Source organism: Marmota flaviventris, chromosome 17, assembly GCF_047511675.1.
Source record: "Marmota flaviventris isolate mMarFla1 chromosome 17, mMarFla1.hap1, whole genome shotgun sequence".
Lineage (NCBI taxonomy): Eukaryota > Metazoa > Chordata > Mammalia > Rodentia > Sciuridae > Marmota > Marmota flaviventris.
This window is the reverse complement of record NC_092514.1, coordinates 1,969,729-1,992,365: the sequence shown is the minus strand read 5'-3', so window position 1 is coordinate 1,992,365 and position 22,637 is coordinate 1,969,729. Positions and strand designations below refer to the sequence as shown.

The 22,637-nt window shown below is 50.3% G+C and overlaps 1 protein-coding gene across 3 annotated transcripts; it reads left to right on the top strand.

Annotated features, from left to right (window-relative positions):
- Positions 1-11,190: 11,190 nt before the first annotated feature.
- Positions 11,191-22,128, top strand: LOC114082489 (phosphatidylinositol 4,5-bisphosphate 3-kinase catalytic subunit delta isoform-like). 3 transcript variants are annotated; one of them, XM_027923688.2, is made up of 22 exons: positions 11,191-11,334; positions 12,889-13,117; positions 13,215-13,447; positions 13,851-14,030; positions 14,271-14,333; positions 14,716-14,805; positions 15,876-16,097; positions 16,738-16,834; positions 16,923-17,053; positions 17,436-17,486; positions 17,559-17,726; positions 17,813-17,934; positions 18,130-18,273; positions 18,423-18,522; positions 18,640-18,818; positions 18,918-19,030; positions 19,191-19,269; positions 19,741-19,908; positions 20,467-20,590; positions 20,762-20,907; positions 21,253-21,385; positions 21,991-22,128. In XM_027923688.2, exons 1-22 carry the CDS (start codon positions 11,191-11,193, stop codon positions 22,126-22,128), a joined length of 3,054 nt encoding a protein of 1,017 aa, XP_027779489.2. The 3 variants fall into 3 exon arrangements, with proteins under 3 accessions (XP_027779489.2, XP_027779488.2, XP_027779487.2); XM_027923687.2 differs by having other exon boundaries at positions 14,184-14,333; positions 17,562-17,726; XM_027923686.2 differs by having other exon boundaries at positions 14,184-14,333.
- Positions 22,129-22,637: the final 509 nt, after the last annotated feature.

Genomic DNA, 22,637 nt, shown 5'->3' with positions numbered 1-22,637 from the left:
GAACCCAGACATGGCTCTGATCAATTACTTTCCTCTCAAAAAACCAAATAAAATTAACAAAAAATAAATAAAATTAACTAAAAAATTCATCTGAGTCATCCGTTTGTACAGACCTGTTCCAGGGTCTGGAAATACTCCTGTGGTATGCTTTAGTACCACCAAAGGGAGCAGTGGATGGCACTGGCAAAGGCCATGAGAAGGGCCAGTCATTCAAAATGGGAGTGGCATGCAAAAAGGGAAACAGGGGTGAAGAAGTTGCAGTTAGGCTAAAGTCATGTAAGAGCTTGCACTGGAGGTTTCTGAGATTCTGTTTTACATGTGTTTTTTTGTTCTTTCTTTTTTCCCCAACAAATAAGCAGCTCAGAGTCAGGCAAGAGTGGGATGATGCTCATTGCCACCAAAGCACATTTGAGCTGCCAGGCAGCAGGGACTTTGCTAGTGGTCTTTCATGGCTCATTGTGGAGAGGTAAGTTGGGGAAGAAAGCAGTGTTTGGAGGAAGGGAGGAGAAATATGTTTTTGCAGTTAAGAATTTGGAGGTCCAACCTCCCTGACACTCTAGCCAAAGAAGGTCTTCTTCATAGGAATAGCAGTCCCAAAAGAAGAAAATGACCCAATCTTCAGCAAGCAAGCGAGGATGTGGACTAGACTTCAGGCAAATTCCAAAGAGAAGGATGCAGCTTCCTGGGATGGATTTGTACAGAGGAGCTCCAGAGCCAGTTAATGAGCTGCAGCCTTTGGCATTTGACTCATGCCAATCATGCTCCTGTGATCCCGATTAATTGGGAGGCTGACGCAGGAGGATGACTTAAGCTGGAGAGTTAAGACCAGCATGAGCAATGTAGAGAGACCCTTTCTCAAAAAACAAAATGAAACAAAATGCCTCCAGAAGTAGAAGTAACCTCACCAGAAGGAAAAATGCTACATACTGATCAAAGAACAGATTTACCATGGACTTTTTCAAAAACAAAAGAAGCACTAAAAGCTATACGAAAATGGATAGATGTTTCAAATTCCAAGGAAAATGAATTTCAAACTCAGAATTCTTTCATCATTTAAGTAAAATAGTACATTAGATACAGGTTTAGATGTGAATTTTCTTTTCTTTGCTTTCTTTCTTTCTTCCTTTGTGTGTGTGTGTGTGTGTGTGTGTGTGTGTGTGTGTGTGTGAGAGAGAGAGAGAGAGAGAAATTGATTGATTGGTTCCGGGGATTGAATCAGGTTGTTTTACCTTTGAGCCTCATCCCCCAGCCTTTTTTAATTTTATTTTTGAGACAGGGTCTCATTGAATTGCCCAGGCTGACCTCGAACTTGCATTCCACCCGCCTCAGCCTCCTGAGTTGCTGGATTACAAGTGTGCACCACTGTGCCCAGTTAGATGTGCATTTTCAAAAACTCCAACACTCTTTGCATCTCTTTGCAAGGAAGCCTCAGGGGGATGTTCTCTACTAACATCAGAGAGTAAATGAGGAAAGAAGTAGATGCAGTTTCTCTCATTCTCATTAGGCCCAGCTGTTAAATGGCTTTCCATGCATAGGTCAGCTATTAGTATGTTGAATAGTCTTAGGAGAAGGCAGAAACAATAACACTATAGTAGGCTGTATTTATAATTAGATACATGGACCTAGATACTTATGAAGCAAAGAGGTTTATTGAGTTCACAGTTTTAGAACTTGAATATCCAAGATGGGACAGCCCCATCAGTTTAACCTCTGGTGAGGGACTAATGGCAGATGGCATCATGGAAGAAATGCATGTAAGAAGGAGAGGGTACATCAGAAAGCTGCAAGTCACCATGAGGTGGAGGCGCTGCGCTCATATATTGTTACAACTCTTTCCTGAGAACTCACTCCAGGAGAACAGCATTCCCTTCAAGGAAGCACCACCATGACTTAAGGGCCTCACACCAGGACTCAACTCCTTTTTGTTGGGGGTATTGGAGGTTGAACTCAGGAGCACTCTAGCACTGAGCTAAATCTCCAGCCCTTTATATTTTGAGAGAGGGTCTCACTAAGTTGCCGAGGCTGGTCTCAAAATGTGACCCTCCTGCCTCTGCCTCCAGAGTAGCTGGGATTAGAGGCATGTGCCATTGCTCCCAGTTTAGGCCACACCACTTAATATCACCACAGAGTACCAGGATTTCAGCACATAAGTTTGGGATAGACTGTATCCATAGCAAATACCTCCCCACCATGGGAACTGCAAAATTTTGGCCTCTCTTATAGCCAGGACTTGTAGCTTGGCCCAATTGATGAGATGTGTCTGTGTAACATTAAGACAGTGAACAGGGCTGAGGAGGATGATCTATCCTTGGCTCTGGAGTGGCAGCATTGACACACTGCAAGGCTGAAATCCTGGCACAGAAATGTCAGGGGTACAATCTGGAATCCAGAGTCTGTATGAAATAGCAGCAGTTTTGCCACGCACAGTGGTGTCCACTCAGTGCACCACAGTCGTATGTCTTTTCTTGTTGCACTTTGTGTTTTCCCTGGACTTGGCAATTCTCTCAACTTTTTATTTACTTTGTCTTCATTTTACTAATTATGAATTTTTCCTCATACTCTTTTATTTTGTGGGGGAGAGGGGGTCGCTCATCCACATACCTACCAGTTTTTGTATTTTATTTAGAGACTGGACTCCCTGAGTTACTTGGCATCTCACCGAAGCTGAGGCTGGCTTTGAACTCACCATCTTCCTGCCAAAGCCTCCTGAGCCTCTAGGATTACAGGCTTGCACCACTTTGCCCAGGTCTTCCACATACTCTTCAACAGGATCATGATTTTTTTTACAATGCAGCAGATATTTCATCATCTTTGAACTTCCTCCCTGCTTAATGAGTGAAAGTCCACTTTTGTTTTTATTCTTCCAGTGTTGGGGATTGAACTCAGGGACACTGTACCACTGAGCTCCATCCTACAACTTATTACTTCTGTAATTTTGAGACAGGATCCCCCATATTGCTAAGGCTATCTTCAAACTTGTGATCCTCCTTTCTTAGCTTCCCCAGTAGCTGAGATTTCAGGTGTGTACCCTTGCGCCCAACTGTTACCACTTGATTCTTGGTTGCAAATAAAGCTGCTGACTTGGGGCTGGGAAGTAGCTCAGCCTCACGTGCGTGAGACCACAAAACACAAGGCCTTGTGTTTAAGAATAATAGTACATCTAACCTAGACATATCCTTTAGGGGGGCCCTGGACTATTTATTTGTCCTGACTTGTACTTCAGGTCAAGAAGTTGGTAAGGACAGCAGAAGTACAGCCTTCTGGGACATCTGCTCCTCTGCTTGTTGAAGTAGAGGATTCAGGTGTATTGGGCTTGTGGGCCAGAGTTCTTTCTTCCCCTGGTTAATCTCTCCCCTGTCTGCTTTTGCCTGGGGTTTTGCTGTCCTCTGCTGCTTCCATCCTGAACCCCCTTTCTTCCACTTCTCTTACTGCAGCCAAAGCCATCTTCCTTGTAGAGGAACAAACAGGCCAAGTCTGACCCCTGCCTAAAATCCTCCCATGGGCTCCCGTTGCAGTTATAGCAAAGCCTGGAATCCTGGCTGTGGCACCAGGGCCCTGCAGGATCACACGCTTGCTGTCATCTCCCGGTTCCCAGTCACCTGTCTTGGGGCCTTTGCACTCCCATCCTGCTGCCTGGAACCCTATGGTTACTCCCATGTCTTGGGTCTTTGTTAGCTTGTCTCTCATCAGGGCCTCACCTATTCAGTGTATCCTCCCCTGATGACCGTCTCCTGCCCACCCTTTCTGTTTTCCACATTCTAGGCATTTTCTTCTTTGAAATCATCTTGTTTATTCATTTCCTTCCTTTTAAAATTTGTCTGTTTCTATTAGACTACAACTTCTCTAGGAGAAGGGGTGGTGCCTGTGCAGCGCCTAGTGGGAAACTAGAAGGTGCTCACAGAAATGCCTGCTGAAGAACTGGGCCAAGGAGGGAGCCTCCTCCATCCCGCTACTCCTGGGGTCTCCAGGAGGCTGTGGTGGTTGAAGGGTCTTTGTGCTTTTTCTGGTAGACAGAGCCAGATGGCAGTTTCTGGGACCTTCCTGGTGAGTGTCTAGGAGTTCTGCTGGGAACTGGGCCCCCGGGCACAGCACCTTCCGACCCTGAAGTGCCCACTCACTTGTCCACAGAGGTTGGACAATGGGAAAAGTGTCAATTTCAGTTAAGAAGGGACTCTATATATTGAACCCAGCTCAAGGAGCCAAGCCCAGACACTGCTGGCTCAGCATGGTGCAACAGGCTGGCCTCCGCGATCATTGGTCATGTCCCTCACAAGTACCTCTGCAGGGTTTTCTCTTTCTCCTTGGTTGAGGAGGCTGTTGGTCTTGTATCCTCCCAGCTTGGGTTTGGGGTAGACACTTGGACTGTGTGCATTTCTGCCTTCTTGAGGTTTCTGTGACTGAGGCCCCTTTTCTCAGGTTAGTTGGGTTGTGAATTCTGGCTCTGGTATCCAGAAGGGAGATGATATCTTGTCATTGGGTTCAGACTCAGGCATGGCTCCTGTGCTTGAGCAGCTCATGGATACTCCATAGGCGACATGGAGGGAACATGGCACACATTGCCTGGGGTTCCCTCAGGGAGATGTTTGTCACACAAATGGGCAGGACACATCTTCACTTCTTTCTCTCAGGGCTCATGTGTTCCCCTGGAAATCCATTGCCCAGGACGTGTAACTGAAGGTCCCAAAGCCTGTCTTTACATCAGCAGAGGCTGGGCGGCACTGCCTGGTCAGTTAGTCATGTTTGAAATGGCCAGGGAAAAGCAGTAGAGTCTACCAGACTGGGAAGGTTCTGGCCCAGAGCCCTGGCAGAGGTTTAGGATAAAGAAAGGGATTCCCTCAGGTATCCGGGGCTCAGCCAGGCCACCAGGCAGTGGGACTGTCAGCCTAGAGGGGCAGTCAATGATTGTAGCTTCAGCTGGAGGAAGGATGTTCAGTTTTGGTGTATGTCCCTACTTGCCCTCCCTCAGAAGGCACAGAAGCATTCGTGCTCCTGGCAGTGAGGCCCATGGGCCACAGTGTGTTCCTTAAGATGTTTGTGGAGATTACTTTGCGGCCTGTGTAAGGCCCAGGTCAGACCCCAACATGTTACTTAGCCTTGGGCTAGAGAAAGAACAGCCAACAGGGACACTCCAGGACACAGGAAGGGATGACAGGGTTTCCTGAGATGGAGACCCACAAGTATCTCTGCTGTCCTTCAGTTGCCTTTTTGGACCTAGTGGCCAAGAGGTGGGAGGAACTGAGTCTGTGCTCTGCTACTTCCCTGATGCTCTCTGAATGTCAGGCTTGGACAGAACAGTCATCTTGGGAAGGCAGAGGCCTGGGAGGGAGGGATTGCTAAAGTTTCATCCTGGAATGATGCCACCCTTGCTCCTGGGGTGCCCCTGGCCTTCTTTGACCCTCTGTCTAGGCCATCTCACCCGCTCCCATGGGTCTCCATTTGTCCAGATTAAATCTCTGCAACCCCACAGATGGCTCCCATGGGTTCTGGACCGGGTCACTTGGCCTCTGACAGGGGCACACCTGTCTTTATTGGTGTCAATCAGCAGTTCAGATTTCATCTGTCTGAGGTGGACCACCTGTTGCCTCATCACCAGGGCTCTGTATCACCCTCGGCTTCCCTGGGCAGGCAATGACCATCAGCCCTGCAGACTCCCAGGCCCAATCCCTCGGCTATCTATGGCTCCTCTCCACCTGAACCCTTTCCTCTTGGGAGCATGTTGGATTCTGCTTGATGTTCAGTGCTGGGTCAAGAAAACTCACTGATGCTCACCCACTGCCTCCTCGACTTGATTCTCATCAGTCCCTCCATAGCACTGCCAGTGGCTTTGTCTTGGATGAAAGTCACATCCCATCATTGATTTTCCAAAAAACCCTCCTAGGTCAGCCATCTCACTAAGAGCAGAAACCCAGGTGCTGACCTGTTTTCCAGGATGTGCAGGATTTGGTCCCTCATGACCTTGACCCCCATCTCTATCACGTCTCCCCTCCACTCTCTGGCCCTCACTCCAGGTCCTCTCCATTGGGGTCTTTCCTAGCCTACTACATGTGGTGTCCCTGCCCCCCAGCTACTCTCCATGACAGCACCATGTGGCACTGTCCTCCCCTACATTTGGGCCATGTGTGGGCACTCTGCTTCCCTGCCTATGTACTTGTGGACCAGTGTCTCCCTGTGGAGTGTGAGCTCTCTCAGGGCCATCACCACCCTAATCCCAGCTCCTCCTGCAATCCCTAGCACTTAATCAGGCTTCATACTTACTAGTGGAATTAAGGAATGTATCCAAGACTGAGTGATACATATAAAATAAAAAACCCAGTAATGCATGAATGCAAGTTATGAGATGAAGCTATTAAAGATAACCATGAGTTCTTGAATTCATAAATCAGGCAATTGTTCCTGGACAGGTGTAAAGAACGTGGCTTACATTGACAAATGCCATGAGGGCTGGCAGCAAACTCAGCGATGCGGCCAGCAAGAAAGTTTTCTGGGGACTAGGGAGGTGTTGTGGCACACTTTTAGACTCTGCAGGAGCTTGGTACCTGAAACATTCTTCTACAATTTGTCCCTAGAGGCCTCTCTCCAGCCACACATTGCCACTACCTTTCCCTGTTCTCATTATGAAACTGTTTCCAGACACTTTGGGCAAAGTTTGAATTCTGAGCTAACCAGATGCTCTAGATGAGGTCTTCCATCAGTGCCAGTGGTCAGGCGGATTGCCTGTTTGCCTCTAGATGGCAGTACAGAGGACACAGGTTGGCTCACAGGGGCAGGGCACCTTCCCAGAAGAAGACTTTCTAGACACTAGAAACTTCCATAAAGGAAATGTGGCTGCACTCATGGAAAGATACGGCAAGTGGCAGAAAACCCAACTGAAACTTCTCTGGAGAGGAGAGAGTGAGACAGGAAAGGAAGAAGGGACAAGCTACAGACATGGCCAGGTCCAGGGACTCAGTGACATCCTCATGCCCATGCTTGTGTTCTCCATTTCCATTTGGAGTTCTGCTTTCCTATGTGGGTCTCTTCTCGGTTTCTGCCCCTAAGGGCAGTGGACAGTTCCTAGAAGCTTCATGTCAATAGTATATCTTTTCTGCTACTCCAGAAGGAAGTTTGGACATTGAAACCTAGTCAATGGACTTGATATTCACATGCCCTTCCTGGGATTATTGGAGCCAGGGAGGTGACATCCAGGGATGGGTTGGGCCTGAGTTCCATTCCTGTGTCCCATCTGACCCACAGTTGAGGGAAACTCTGACTTCTGATTGGCTGGGCCTGTGTCTCATGCCATCTTAGTGGCTAGGAGTGAAGTCAGCCCATCTGAACCATGTGAACCAATGTGTGAGGCACTTGTGAAAAGTCTCCAGATAGAAAAACTAAATTATTTCAACACCCAGAAGCCCCCCAGGCCCTCAAGCTGGGGTGACTCTGCTGCCAACATATATGAGCGGTTCTCCCTTGTCATTCTCCATGTGCTTGAAATCATGAGCACATGGTTTTGGTTCCAGGATCCTTTTGTTCACCCTTCTGTCTATGAAATTCATTTACATTGTGGCATTGTGTGTGCCTTTGCAGATTATTCATCCTCCCTGTGATATAACATTATACTTGGAAAGAATAACCGCAGTTTATTTCCCCACCCTACTGCTGATGTGAGTTTGTCAGGGCTGTCACAAGCAGTGATGTCACAGTCACTCTCACGTGTCTCTGGGCCCATCTGTTGAGGAGTGGATGTGTTGGTGCAGGGCACAGGTATGTTCACCTTTCATAGATTCTGCCAGAGAGTGTTCCAATGTGGTTATATCAGTTTGCATTCTTGCACAGTTCTGAAGTCCCTGAATTTGCTGACATCTATGAGAGGGAGAGTGATGGGTCTAGGCTTTGTCCAGAGCAGAGGGTTGAGGCTTTTGGGCTGATGAATTCTGAGTCCTGGGAACAGAGAGAGGGAAGGAGATCTGGCTTTCTCCTGTCCTGTCTCCTGTTCACTCTCTATCCTGCACAAGCCTTCATGGGTCTTCCACTTTTTCACTTTCTGTGGAATTATTTCCCTGCCACCTAGCTGGGGAAGTGTGGTTGAAGACTTCACTTCCAGTGTGTTGAGGGCAGGGGAGCAGGAGTGCATTTTCTCAGAACCCAGGCCTTTTGTTCAGAGCTCCTGGTAGGGCTTCCCTTGTGTGCTCATCTTGGCCTCACCAGATTAGTTGACCCAGTGTGTCCCACTGACTTCCCCACTTGGCCAAAGAACATATGGCATCATAGACATATTCTCCAGGATTCCTGATCGTCCCCCAGGTTTTGAATAATAAAGGAAGGGTTTGGCCTGGCCATTCTAAGAAAGAGGAACCTCAAATAGGATGTGGTTTCACAATCCAAGGAATCATCTGCCAGCAGCAGTGCCCTGGGATGACAAGGCAATGTGTGAATCACACTGCTCCAAGCCACTTGCGCATCCCACTAAGGATGCCTGGCCCCAGCTGGCACTGCCACCAGAGAATATCACTCTTAGATTAAACATGTCTATAGCTGGGTACCACTACACATGCTTGTCATCCCCACTACTCAGGAGGCTGAGGCAGGAGGATCGCAAGATTGCATTCAACCTGGGCAACATAGTGAAGCACTCTCTCAAAACAAACAAAAACTAAATGTCCTTTCAACTACTTTCAAAAGTCATTTAAATACAGGAGACTGTGATGTTACAGTAGGTAGGGAAGTTTCATGGGATTGCTTTCCTTTTTTTGTAGTGCTGGGGATGGAACCCAGGGTCTTGTGCATGCTAATTATCTCTAATACTGAGTGACCTCCTCCAAAAACATTGATATATTTTATTGCATTAATAATAAAAACTTCTCTTCACCAAAAAGTGATCATATACAAAGAGAAAAGATGACTCAAGAGTACGAAGAAAACATTTCCACTTCATTTAATCCACAAAGGAATAGAATGTAGAATATATAGATTCTATAAACTAACAAGAATAAGATAAGTAACCCCACAGGACCCATGCCAAGGTTATAAGTAGGCTTTCTGCAGAAACTAAACATTTTGTGAATTATCAGCGAGAAGCAATTTAAGCAAAGTAAGCCAATTTCATACCCATCAGATTGGCAAAAATGAGTAAGTTTGACAATAGTAAATGCTGAGGGTAATTTGGAGATCAAGCATGAGCTCACGATGGGCAGCACCACCTTGAGGAAAACATGGGGGTACTTGAGCAAGTGAATGATGGATTTATACCTATCATAGGTTTCACTATATGGGACTCTTGGTCACTTGACATGTAGATAGTGCACAGTTGAGGAATGAACTTCAAAACATTCTGTTTGTTTGGGAGGCAGCTCAGTAGTAGAGCAATTGTTTCACACGCAAAAAGCCCTGGGTGCCATCCTCAGAATTGCACCTCCATCCCCCCCCCCCAAAAAAAAACACAGTTTATTTAATTTACATTAATTGAAATTTAGAAATTGATACCTGGTATTTATCAGAAAAGCTTTATTTGTTTGGAAAAAATTGGGTTGGTGAATATTTTTAACCTGTAAATAGCGTGAAAATTTTGAGTAGACAAAATAGTTCTTGTGGTATTTGTTTAGGTTGGGCTGGGGATAGAACCCAGGGCCTTGAACATGTTAGGTAAGTGCTCTGGCACTGAGCTAAACCACCATCCAAGGCCAGTTATTTCTGATTAAAATCTGAAAGGGAAATGGCAGAAAACAAAAAGAAAAAGAAAAACTGGCAATGAAATAAGCATAAACTATACAAAAGATTTCAAAGGCTCAATACTAAAAATAGTTGGAATATCTCTAGTATTTTTTCCTGTGTTGATTTCATGTCAACATGATGATAATTTGGATACATTGGACTAAATAAAATGCATTCTGTCCTTAATTTTACCTGTCTTTTCCCTTTTAATTTGAATATTTGTCCTTGACAGCAAACATGAGGTTCACTTACTGCTCTTGGACCAGCCTCCTCTCTGCTCCCAGGTGCAGGCTAGGAACCCAGTATAGGAATATACATTGTAGCATTTTTTGTAACAACTAAAGAAAATAGAAACAAACCTTCACAGTTTATCACCATGATCAGGGCAAATATATGGTGCTTTCTTTATACAGTGAAATACCTTGCAGGAGTTAAAATGAATGTACTACTGCTACATGTATTCATCCATGTGGATGGATCTAAGGAACATAAATTGTGTGGCCAAAGCAGGTTGCAGAAGATTCACTAGTTTAGGAAGGTTGAAGGCATTCAAAAATATTAGGACTTCTTTGTGGATACAAATTAGTAGTAAAAACACTGATGGAGGCTATAGATAAACAGATTCCAGATGGTGGTGACCTGGAGGGGAAGCTGGGGGTGAGGGAAATGAGGGGCTGACCTGGTTCTGGAGTGTATGGAAGACAAAATTTCTCTGTAATGTTTTGTTATGTATGTGGTGGAGGCAGGTTGGGGGCTCAGTTCAATCAATATATCTCACCAAATCTTACACACACACACACACACACACACAAATACACACACACTGGGGTGCACACCGGTTACTCTAATTGCTTAGGAAGCTGAGACAGGAGGATTTCAAGTTCAAAGAGAGTTTCAGAAACTTATCAAGGCCCTAAATGCCTCATGGAAACCTTGTATCTAAATAAATACAAACATAGGCTGGGGATGGGGCTCAGTAGTTTCATTCCCCTGGGTTCTATCCCTGTGGAGGAAAAAATCAATAAAAAGGATGGGGGATGTAGTTCAGTGTTAGAGTGTCCCTGGTTTAAATTCCCAGTGCAAAAAATAAAAATACAAATTTTGTCCAGTTATAGCCTTTGGCCTTTCGCGAATCCTGAGTTGTACACCCAGGCACACTGCCATCTGTCCTTGCTAGCTGGTGGCCATGATGGTAGCGTCTCCCTGATGCATACTTTCCAGAGGAAAATTATTTGGTCTATGGTTCTGGGCCCACGGTGAGGGAGGCAGATGTGTCCACCAGGGTGAGAGGCAGCCGAGTGCAGACAGTTATCTGGGGCAGTAGGAGCAGCAGCTACCTGGGCAGTGGGGGCCCTGTGGGAGGAGAACACCATGGGCCCACCTGAGAGCCCTCAGCCCTGAGCTTCACACTGCCCAAGGCACCCATACACTATTCTCAAAGGACTCTCTGCCTTTGCTTCCTTTACATGTCTCGTAGCCACAGAGAAATAACAAAGCAGAATGCCCCTGGGGATTGACTGTCCCATGGAATTCTGGACCGAGGAGGAGAAGAATCAGAGTGTGGTGGTTGACTTCCTTCTGCCCACAGGGATCTACCTGAGCTTCCCTGTGTCCCGCAATGCCAACCTCAGCACCATCAAGCAGGTACTGCCTGGTCTCCTGGGAGCCCTGGGAGCTCAGAAAGACAGAGGCATTGTTCCTCACACTTGAGAACCTCAGATGTAAATTTTGAAAGATATACAATGTCAAGAACTTGTATAAAATGTGTGGTTAACCTCCACTTACTATCCGAATTCAGCTTACCCTATGGCAATGTGTTCCACTCCCTAGTTACCAGAGGGCCAGCTACTAGCCTCAGTTGCCCTTAAGCCTCCAGTGCTGGAATGGAACTTTGAAAGTTTGACTCACATTATGCTGTCTGTCACTTTAGTGACCACAGTCTGCTCCCAGCCACATAAGGGCCTTGCAGGAATTTGTCTTTAAAACTGTTGCCAACATAGTGCCCATCATCCTTGGAAAGGGTCCTCAGGTTCATTGAATAAATTTCAGGATGAATTACTGAGTCAAAGCAATGAACATCTGCTTTGGTAGATGCTGTCCTGTGGCTTTCAATGGCCTTGTGCCACTTACAAACTCGGGTTTAATGGGTCATGCCTTGGACTGCCCGAGGGCAAGAATTTATTTCACAATTTTAGAAGCTATTATTGAGAACAGGAAAAAAAAATGATAGAAGCAATGGACCACACTTGAGGGACTTTTTTAATGTCCTGGAAGATTTCTCTCTGCCTTCCTTCCATCCTTTCTTAAATTTTTCTACTTCAAAAGTAGCTGGGTGTGTCCCCAAATGTTCTGGTGGCTGAGACGGGAGGATTGCAAGTTCAAAGCCAGCCTCAACAACGCAGTGAGATTCGAAGCAATTAAGTGAGACCCTGTCACTAAATAAAATAGGCAAAAGGGCTGAGGGTATGGCTCTGTAGTTGAATGTCCCTGAATTCAATAATAATAATGGCCCATAAAATTTTGGAAAATAAGAATGAGAAGGAAGAGACCTGCCTGTGATCCTGCCATAGAAGACAGCCACAGGCACTACCTGAGCCATTTCCTGTTATCTAACTACATTCTAACTAAATTCTGATTATGAACTTTCATGACTTGTTTTTCTGAGTGACCACAGTAACATCTTGTTCATATTCTAGTTCCTGTAAACATCATTATATGGTTCACTTGATGTGCTTACAGAACTTCAAACAATGTGCCTAAAGTTGAAACACTACAGTAGCAGACTTGTCCCTGGGGTCCCATCTCTCACTTCATTGTGGTTTTGATTTCTTCATATTTTTATTGATATGAAGCTTTGTGGGCTACGTATTATGTGTCACAGTGGTTCAGCTCTGCCACGGCTCAAGGCCACCATCAACTTGGTGGGGTGAAAGCAGCCCTAGATAATGTGTCTGAGGCGGGTGTGGCTGCTCAGTCCCCAATCTCCACACATCAAGTCCTTCACAGAGCACAGGGACAGGAAGCTTGCTGACTAGCTGGTTGGTCCCAAGGGCCAAAGGGGTCCTAGGAAGCGATGCTTGGGGTCTCCCTTTGCCCTCTATGTGGCTCATGCAGAGTGGGATCCCCAGACTAGAGGCCTCTGCCTGCCTCCCAGTAGCTGTCATGGCCAGCAAGGCTGACCATAACCATTCCTCCCAGATGCTGTGGGACCAAGCCCAGAATGAGCCCCTCTTCTACATGCTCAGTGACCCTGAGGCCTACGTGTTCACCTGTGTCAACCAGACCGCAGAGCAGCAGGAGCTAGAGGATGAGCAGCAGCGGCTGTGTGATGTCCGGCCCTTCCTGCCCATGCTGCGCCTGGTGACCCGCCAGGGTGACCGCATGGAGAAGCTCATCAACTCACAGATCAGCCTCCTCATCGGCAAAGGTAGGGCTCACAGATTAGCCCCCGCCTCGGCAAGGTAGGGCACACCTGGGTGGCTGGTGCCACATGCACCTGCACTGAGCCTGCTCCTGCCCTACAGGACTCCACGAGTTTGACTGCCTGCAAGACCCAGAAGTGAATGACTTCCGCACTAAGATGCGCCAGTTCAGCGAGGAGGCGGCGGCCCGCCGGCAGCAGCTGGGCTGGGAGGCCTGGTTGCAATACAGTTTTCCCCTTCACCTGGAGCCCTCCACCAGGAGCTGGGGGGACAGCAACACCTCTCAAATCTCCAACCCAGACCTGCTGGTCAATGTCAAATTTGAGGGCAGCAGGGTGAGCCCATAGCCCATGTCCTAGGGAGGTTGCCCCACCTGCGGCACATGGGCTGCTGTGCCCATGGGGACCTTCCACTGATAAAACACTCCAGTGTCCCAGGCCCCCAAATTTCTCTTCTCTCACTGGCATCACACAGCATTTGCCAGGTATGCAGGCATGCAAGGGGTGTAGTCAAGCATCCCACCAGGTAAGCTCACCAAGGCTGAATTGGTCCCTTAATTCACTGGACAAGTATTTCCTGGGTGTCTGCTGTTACTTTCACCGGTGAATGACCCAGGCCCTGCCCTTGTGGGGCTCACACTTGGGGATACACAATAAAGGCAGGCAGGTGGCCTTGCCCCTTTTCCCCAGAAGCCCATGGGCCTGAGAGCAGCATGCCAACCCTCCCTCCTCCCCACAGGAGAGCTTCATCATCCAGGTGTCCACCAAGGATGTGCCCCTAGCGCTGATGGCCTGTGCCCTCCAGAAGAAGGCCAAGGTGTACCAACACCTCACAATGGAGCAGCCTGAGGACTATGTGCTGCAGGTGAATGGGCGGCATGAGTACCTCTATGGCAGCTACCTGCTCTGTCAGTTCAAGGTGAGGCCTGCAAGGAGCCCTCTGCACTCTGGGATCCCTACCACTCTAGAAGGGGCCAGCATAGGAGTGGGAGAGCCGTACTGTGGGTCTCTCTTGGTTCCAGTGAATGGATATGCCACCCATTGACAGTTCAACTTTACACTCTCATCTCAGTACATATGCAGCTGCCTGCACAGTGGACTGACTCCCCACCTGACCATGGTGCATTCCTCCTCCATCCTTGCCATGCGGGATGAGCAGAGCAAACCAGCCCCTCAGGTCCAGAAACCACACACCAAACTGCCCCCCATTCCCATGAAGAAGGTGAGATGGTGTCCTCCCCTCTCTTACCCTCTTTCTCTTCCTCCCTCCTTTTGGCCAATCCTAGAGCCTCTTGGGCAGCACCAGGGCTAGGCGTTGATCCAGGGGACTTTGGATGGTGCAGTCCTTTTGGAGAGTCAGGGCCTTGAGCTGACACTCAGGGTGGGGTCCTATCTGAGCTACTGCAATCCCAGATTGCCTACTTCTCTGCAGATCTCAGGGGGACTGGGGCCCCTGGGCCCCTGTGTGGCAGATTGGTAAAGGATGGTGTTGGTGACAAGTTTCTGAACCTTGCCACCAAGTTGTGACCCTCTCCCCCTCTCCCCAGCCTTTCAGCAGCCAGGGGAATGAGGTGGGATTTAAGCCCCGCTCCTCTCCTCTCTAGCCCTCCTCTGTGTCCCTGTGGTCGCTGGGGCAGCCTTTCTGCATTGAGTTGATCCAGGGCAGCAAAATCAATGCTGATGAGCAGATGAAGGTAGGGGCTCGGGTACCAGGTAAGGGGACAGGTGTTTTTTTTTGCACAAACAGGGTGTGCTGTGGCCTGGATGGGCAGCAGAGAAAGAAGAGTGGGAGGGTGTCACACAAAAGTCACCTGGACACATTACTCATTATCTCTGCCTGGATTGGCTGTAAGCCACATCCAAACAATAAGAGGGGAGGGGAGCAGGCCAGCAGGCCATGGAGGCCAATTAATGGAAACCTGGGCCAAGCAACTTGTGGGTATTTGACTTTGATGGAGCTTGTGGAATCAGGCACAGCCCATTGAAGTAGGAGGCCCAGTCAGAGATGTGTAAGGCACCATAGAAGCTGGCTGTAGCTGGGCTGAGGTGCTTCCAGGGGTTACCCATCCAGGGGTGCCCAGAGTCTGGAGGACACTGCACATGGTTCCCCCTGGAAGCTGAGCCCCCATGGGCTTTTGGAACAGTGCCCTGTTGTCTCTTCAAAAAGCACTTTCATGGCTCCTCTGCACTCAGAACCACCTGCAGAGGTGGATTTATTGTCCCACTTCTGGGAGGTGATGCCTGTCTGGGTCCACAGAGCATAGCATGTCTTGTCTGGGTCTCTTTTTTTGGCATTACTTTACAATCTGGGAAGGGGGGTGCATCTGCAGGAGTCGGGGAGGATTGGGTGGGAGTAGCTCTGGGGATGGGCTGGCAGGTTGGAACTGGAACAGGTGCACTGGAGACTGGTCAGGCAGTATTACGAGCCATATGGGGCTCATTAGATGCTAGGCATGAAGGTAGCCAGAGCTGTTAGAAGCAGAAGGGACCCTGGAACTTCTGAACTCTGATGAGGAAACTGAGGTTCTGAGTTGACCCACAGAGTCAAGTGTACTGAGACTGGATTGCCCCAGTACAGCCTGGGGTACCAATGCCCCAAGACACCTGTACCACTGAGCTGCCAGCCTACACTCTGCTGGACCACTCTCAATGCAAGAAGTAGATTTGGACCCCTGTGTAAATGGGGACCTTCAAGGAGAGGATTGGAACTTTAGATGGGGTGGGGCCTTCGCTCCCTCACTCATGCCCTGTACCCCTTCCCCAGCTGGTGGTGCAGGCCGGGCTCTTCCATGGCAATGAGATGCTGTGCAAGACGATGTCCAGCTTGGAGGTGAGCGTGTGCTCAGAGCCCATGTGGAAGCAGCATCTGGAGTTTGACATCAACATCTGTGACCTGCCGCGCATGTCCCGGCTCTGCTTTGCACTCTATGCGGTGATGGAGAAGGCCAAGAAGGCGCGCTCCAGCAAGAAAAAGTCCAAGAAGGTGGTGGGTTGGGCTGACTGGGAGAGGCCCAGGCCTCAGACACCCAGTGAAACCCCTCTCTGGGGCCTCTTGCCATCCTGCTCCCACAGGCAGGCACCCTGAGGACAGGGGTCCTGGGAGAGCCTGGGGACCCCAGTCTTTCTGCCCGCCCTAGTCTGGCTCCTTAGTCTGGCTTCCTGTGCTGCCTGAGTAACAGCTCATGAGTTGCCTGACTTGAAATATCTAGCCCAGACCTGTGGTCCTTAGGGGTCCTGGAGGAAGCTCCCTTGGTGGAAGGACAGTGTTCTCTGGGGGACAGAAATGATGAGTTAGTGGCTGCCTGGGTAGAGTGTGGCTGGGCCCCAAGTCACTAGACCCAGGATGTGACTTGCCCCTTGACCTGGGCCAGCTATGGGACTGGTGGGCTTACTGAAGTGTCTCTGGATGCTGGGTGTGAAGATGCAGGCAGCCAGGAAGGGATCTTGCTGCCTTAATTACTGAAATTCTGACAGGAAAGAGATACCGGGTCCTTCCCCTCCTCCTGGGTCTAACTTGGAGACCTTCCATGCAGTCTGGATCTTCTCTCCTGGTTGGCCTGGAGACTGGTTCCATTCTGCATATGAACAAGAAGAGGCTCACTCTGATCTATAGTATCCTTCTCCAGGACTGCCCAATCGCCTGGGCCAACCTCATGCTGTTTGACTACAAGGACCAGCTCAAGACTGGGGAGCTCTGCCTCTACATGTGGCCCTCTGTCCCAGGTGGACCCAGGCCCAGCAGGGAGAGGCTCTTGGAGGGTGAGACATCCAGATCTGGTTCCCCTACAACTACATCTCTCCCTGCCTTCAGATGAGAAAGGAGACCTGCTGAACCCCATGGGTACCGTGCATAGCAATCCCAACACAGAGAGTGCTGTCACCCTGGTCATCTACCTGCCCGAGGTGGCCCCTCACCCTGTGTACTACCCTGCCCTGGAGAAGGTCAGTGAGGTCCTTCCTGGAAGCTGAGCGCTAACCAGGAGCTTTCCTGGAGGTCCTCAGAGGGGGTCCCTGGCCACCCCAGGCCTTGCCCATTGCTGGGGGCTGGGTCATCATGCTGATTTGAGGCCTTCCAGTAGCTATGTGGCCCACCAGGGGATGTTGGTGATGTCTGATGACATTTTGCTGTCACAGCCAATGGGAGAGGTGCTACTGGCCTGTGGCAGGCTGAGCCTGGAGATGCTACTGAATGCCCTGCAGTGTGCAGGAGGGCTCTCACCAGCAAGAGTGGTTGGCAGTAGTGCTGAGGTGCAGACGCCCTGCCTAGAGCCCTGCCAGTGCTGGCCCAGGCCTGGGGAGCTCACAGCAGGTACACTTGTTGCAGATTCTAGAGCTGGGACGTCACGGGGAGCGTGGGCCTACCACCAAGGAGGAGGTGAGCTGGGGTGCTGGTGGGGCATGGAGCCAGGTGCTGGGCTGGAGGCCTCACTCTGCCTGTGCCCCTTAGAAGCTGCAGCTGCAGGGAATCCTGGATCAGCGGGGGTCAGGAGAGCTCTATGAGCATGAGAAGGACCTGGTGTGGAAGATGCGGCATGAAGTGCAGGAGCACTTCCCAGAGGCTCTGGCCCACCTGCTGCTCGTGACCAAGTGGAACAAGCACGAGGATGTGGCCCAGGTGGGTGGAGAGGGGCACCAGGGGCACAGCTGGAGTAGAGAGATAGCAGTGGGCCGCCCACCACCTGACTGCAAAGCGTCCTCCAGATGCTCTACCTGCTGTGCTCCTGGCCTGAGCTTCCTGTCCTGAATGCCCTGGAGCTGCTGGACTTCAGCTTCCCCGACTGCCACGTGGGCTCCTTTGCCATCAGGTCCCTGCGGAAACTGACGTGAGTCCCAGCTGGGCACTGAGGCCCACGGGCTGCCAGCTCCTCACTAAGACAGCTTGCCCTGGCAACCTGGAAGTGGGTGCTGGGTGGAGATGAGCCCAGGCTGGCCTCACCCTCTTTCCAGTCACCTGCCAGCTGGAGACCTCTGTCCTGAGTTTCAGAACCCCAGACTCAACCAGCCTTCCTCCCCTACAGCGACGATGAGCTTTTCCAGTGCTTGCTGCAGCTGGTGCAGGTCCTCAAGTACAAGTCCTACCTGGACTGTGAACTGACCCAATTCTTGTTGGACCGGGCTTTGGCCAACCGAAAGATTGGCCACTTCCTCTTCTGGCATCTTCGGTAGCTGGATGCACCCCTGCTGATTCCTTGGGAACCTAGAAAGGCCATGGGGGATGAGGGTCTCCTGGCCTGCTGACCTCATGTTTACTGGGCTGGGGAGGGTCTATGTGCCACTCCTGGCCATTCTCAGCCCCATCTTCTCCCTCCAGCTCTGAGATGCATGTGCCGTCCGTGGCCTTGCATTTTGGCCTCATCATGGAGGCCTACTTCAGGGGAAGCACCCACCACATGAAGGTGCTGATGAAGCAGGTGAGGCTAAGAGTGCCTGTGCCTGAGGCGGGCTCCCCTTCCAGGCCCCTTCACAGTCATACTCCTGGTTCTGGCTCAGGCTCATGTGCACTGCTGCTACTCCATTCTGCCCACCAGGCAGAAGCACTGAGCAAGCTGAAGGCCCTGAGCGACTTTGTGAAAGTGAGCTCCCAGAAGACCACCAAGCCCCAAACTAAGGAGCTGATGCACTGGTACATGCGCCAGGATACTTACCTAGAAGCCCTTTCACACTTGCAGTCCCCATTGGACCCCAGCACGATGCTGGCAGAAGTCTGGTGAGCCCCAAGCCTAGCCCCACCTGGAGCCAGGCCCTAAGCCCCCTCCCCCACCCTGAGCCCCCAACCGCCCAGGCCAACACTGCCCTCTGCCTGCAGTGTGGAAAGGTGCACCTTCATGGACTCCAAGATGAAACCCCTGTGGATCATGTACAGCAGTGAGCAGGCAGGCAGTGGTGACAGCGTTGGCATCATCTTTAAGAACGGGGATGGTGAGCCAGGCTGGGCAGGGGACATGCTGAGGCCTTGGCCTTCTCACCTAGGCCCATACTGTTCTGTGGTAGGGCCCCAGGGGGTTCCCTGAGAAGACAGAGCTCAGATACTCTGAGCCTTGCAGGGTGTATAACCCACTAGAAACTCCTGCCCTTCCAGACCTCCGCCAGGACATGCTGACTCTGCAGATGATCCAGCTCATGGACGCCCTGTGGAAGCAGGAAGGCCTGGACCTAAGGTGGGGCCTCTGTCCATCACCTGTTTGTTTGGATCTCTAACAGGCCTCAGAGCCTGCGCCTCTGGAGGAGTTCCTGGTCTAAACTGACACCTCCATGTTGGCTGTGAGAGGGGCTCTTCTCATAAGAGGGGTAGGGCAGCTGGAGGGGTTTGGGTAAGGCCATTCCTGGTGCTCAGCTCCTATTTCCGGGCTTCCTACCCCTTGGGGAGCTGTGCCACCTTCTTCCAAGCCCGCTGACTCATTCTCTTCAGAGAAAACATGAGCCCAGCCAAGGTGTGCTCTGCATCTTGGGTGCCAGTTCTGTGTCTCTGAGGCACCTTCCCCAGGGCCCCACACCCCCTCTCGCATCCTCAGGAACTTGAGTAGTGTCCCCTCTGGTTCTGTTGGGCGCCTCAATTTCTTGGGGGTTCCAGTAGCCCCAGAGAATGTCCTTAACCACAGTGTCTGCCTGTGCCTCCTCTCATGTGCTAGGATGACCCCCTACGGCTGCCTTCCCACTGGTGACTGCATGGGCCTCATTGAGGCGGTGCAGCACTCGGACACCATTGCCAACATCCAGCTGAACCAGAGCAACCTGGCTGCCATAGCTGCCTTCAACAGGGATGCCCTGCTCAACTGGCTCAAGTCCAAGAACCCTGGGTAGGCTTTCTTATTCCTGGGAGAGGCTCGATAGAGTGAAAGGTGAGGGAAGGCCTGCGACAGTTTCCATGGCTGCTTGGCTCAGCTGAGCACTGGCCCACATCTGATTTGGGGCAGGACAGAGAAGGTCACTGTTCCCGTGTGTCCATTTTCATGGCTGTGTTATGCTACTCAACTCTTTGGGCGTTAAAACCACCGCAGTGTTTAGTCACAAATATGTAGCTTGAGTGGGTTCTGCTGAGTGTTTCTGCTGTGGTTTGAAATAGCTGGTGCTATGGCTAGCATCTGTGATATTGCCTGGGCCCAGAGCATCTACCAAGGGCCCAGTCACACACCTAGGGACTTGGCTGTCAGTTGTGCCTCTTTATGCAGCCTCTCTTCATCTAACACATAGACCTTGGCTTCTCTGCATGGTATTGTGTGGAAGAAGCGGGCAATTTCAAGGTGGGCATGGTGACCTATGCTCCAGAATAATGCCCTCCTTGTTGATTAACACATGGCCAGATTCAAGAGGAGGGAAAATATAAGGAGCCCTGGTTTTCAATCTTCCCCACCCAGAGAAGCCCTGGATCGAGCCATTGAGGAGTTCACCCTCTCTTGTGCCGGCTACTGTGTGGCCACATATGTGCTGGGCATCCGTGACCGGCACAGTGACAACATCATGATCCGTGAGAATGGGCAGGTAAGGGGCACTGTGTTCAGCTGCCCAGTGAGCTTGTCCTACATGCCTGGCCCAGGGGCCTTTCTGCCCTGCCCACAGCTCCCAGAAGAGTGCCCCAAGTCCTGCTGACTTCCTCTAAACAGAATCTCTCTTTGTGAAGCCTATTCAGTAGCTGCACTTCATTCCCCTCAGCTATTTCATATTGACTTTGGCCACTTTCTGGGGAATTTCAAGACCAAGTTTGGAATCAACCGTGAGCGAGTCCCATTCATCCTCACCCATGACTTTGTCCACGTGATTCAGCAGGGCAAGACTAGTAATAATGAGAAGTTTGAAAGGTGAGGTTGCCCAGGGCCCCAGTGAGGGGACAGTGTCCAGCCAGGGGCAGGGATGGGGACATAGCCCTCAGACTAACTCCTGCCTCCAGCCTGGGGGTGCTGCCTTCTCTGCAGGTGCACCTCAACCCCAGAGTACCCTGTTGGGCAGTGCAAACAGGAGGTCCATGGGAGGTGTAGGAGGCAGGCCCAGGCAGGGGCATTGGTTAGAGGATCTGGGTACACCCATAACCAGACCAGGGGCAGACACTCAGGGCAGGTGCTGGCTGCATGCAGAACCCTTGCTTGTTTGGGGCTGGGGGTGGCAGGGAGGACCCAGGGCTTTATCTATGTCCTCCTCCTCTGCAGGTTTCGAGGCTACTGTAAACAGGCCTACTGCATTCTGCGGCGCCATGGGCTCCTCTTCCTCCAACTCTTTGCTCTGATGCGGGCAGCAGGCCTGCCTGAGCTCAGCTCCTCCAAAGACATCCAGTACTTGAAGGTATGCCAGCACAGGGCCACACCAGACTAGAGGCTAGGGTCCACCATACACTTCCCAAGGCCTGCCTGAACCTCTACAGCTGTGGAGGAGCCTGCCTCCCCTATGTATAGTATAAAAAATGAGCTCATCCTGGTCAGAGTGCATCTTGCCCGAACAGCTCAGGGACCTAGGAGATTCACCTCACAGATGGGGGCCCTCATGCCATCCCAGGCCCAGCAGTGCAGTATGGTGGGAAGTGGCCAGAATGTTGCACTCCCTGGGCCTAGTCCTGCCCAGTTGAAGGTGAACTGTGATCTTGTTTGGTCATCCCATGTGTCCTCAGTGTCTTTCATGCATGAGATATAGTGTCTTGTAGGTTTGCAAGACACTTTCCATTCCTGTCTTTTCAGTTGGTGAGAGGCAGAGTGGGAGGGGGTGCATTCCCTAAAGCTTCTCCTGCCCTTCTCTCAGCTAAGGTGAGGCCACCTGACCATCTGCTTGCAGTTCTTTTAGGAAGGAATGTCAACAACCTGAGGGGGCAGGAGTACAGGGAGGCAGAAGGGATTGCAGATGCAGCAGGGTCAGTACCCCTGAATGTTGATGCAGTTGTGATGATTCTGTCCCAGGACACTCTGGCACTGGGGAAGACGGAGGAGGAGGGGCTGAAGCACTTCCAGCTTAAGTTCAATGAAGCCCTGAGGGAGAGCTGGAAGACCAAAGTGAACTGGCTGGCACACAACCTGACCAAAGACAACCGGCAATAGTGGCCACCTCTGAGCCGCCACAGGCTGACAAACCTGTTCTGAGGACAGCTACCCTTGGTTGTCCTAGATGGGGCCTACACCTGAACTACACCTCATGGGAAAGAACAACACAATTGCCTTTTGTTTACACTAGTTATTTAGACAGACAGGAAATGTTTAAAGATGATGGGGGAACGTGATGGACATTATTATCCAAAGTAGATGTACAAAGACACAAATTGGTGTAAATATATTTTGTATACAACAAGAGATATGAAAAATTGTGCTCTATTTGTGTAATAAGAATTGTAATATATTCCGCTGTCATATAAAAAAAACTATAATAAAGAACCAAACAGCCAGGGCTGTGGTTGTAAGCTCAGGAGTAGAGTGCTTGCCTCGCACGTGTGAGGCGCTGGTTTCAATCTTCAGCACCACATAAAAATAAATTAAAAATAAAGGTATTTGTCCATCTACAAGTGAAAAATAACAAAAAGAACAAAACACCATAAATGCAAATGCACCCTCGT

Coding starts and splice junctions, on each gene's coding strand:
- LOC114082489 (XM_027923686.2), top strand. CDS start 11,191: ATGCCCCTGGGGATTGACTGTCCCATGGAATTCTGGACCGAGGAGGAG. Junction 14,031..14,183: donor ACCTGCTCTGTCAGTTCAAG/GTGAGGCCTGCA, acceptor CTCTCATCTCAG/TACATATGCAGCTGCCTGCA. Junction 18,523..18,639: donor TGAAGGTGCTGATGAAGCAG/GTGAGGCTAAGA, acceptor TCTGCCCACCAG/GCAGAAGCACTGAGCAAGCT.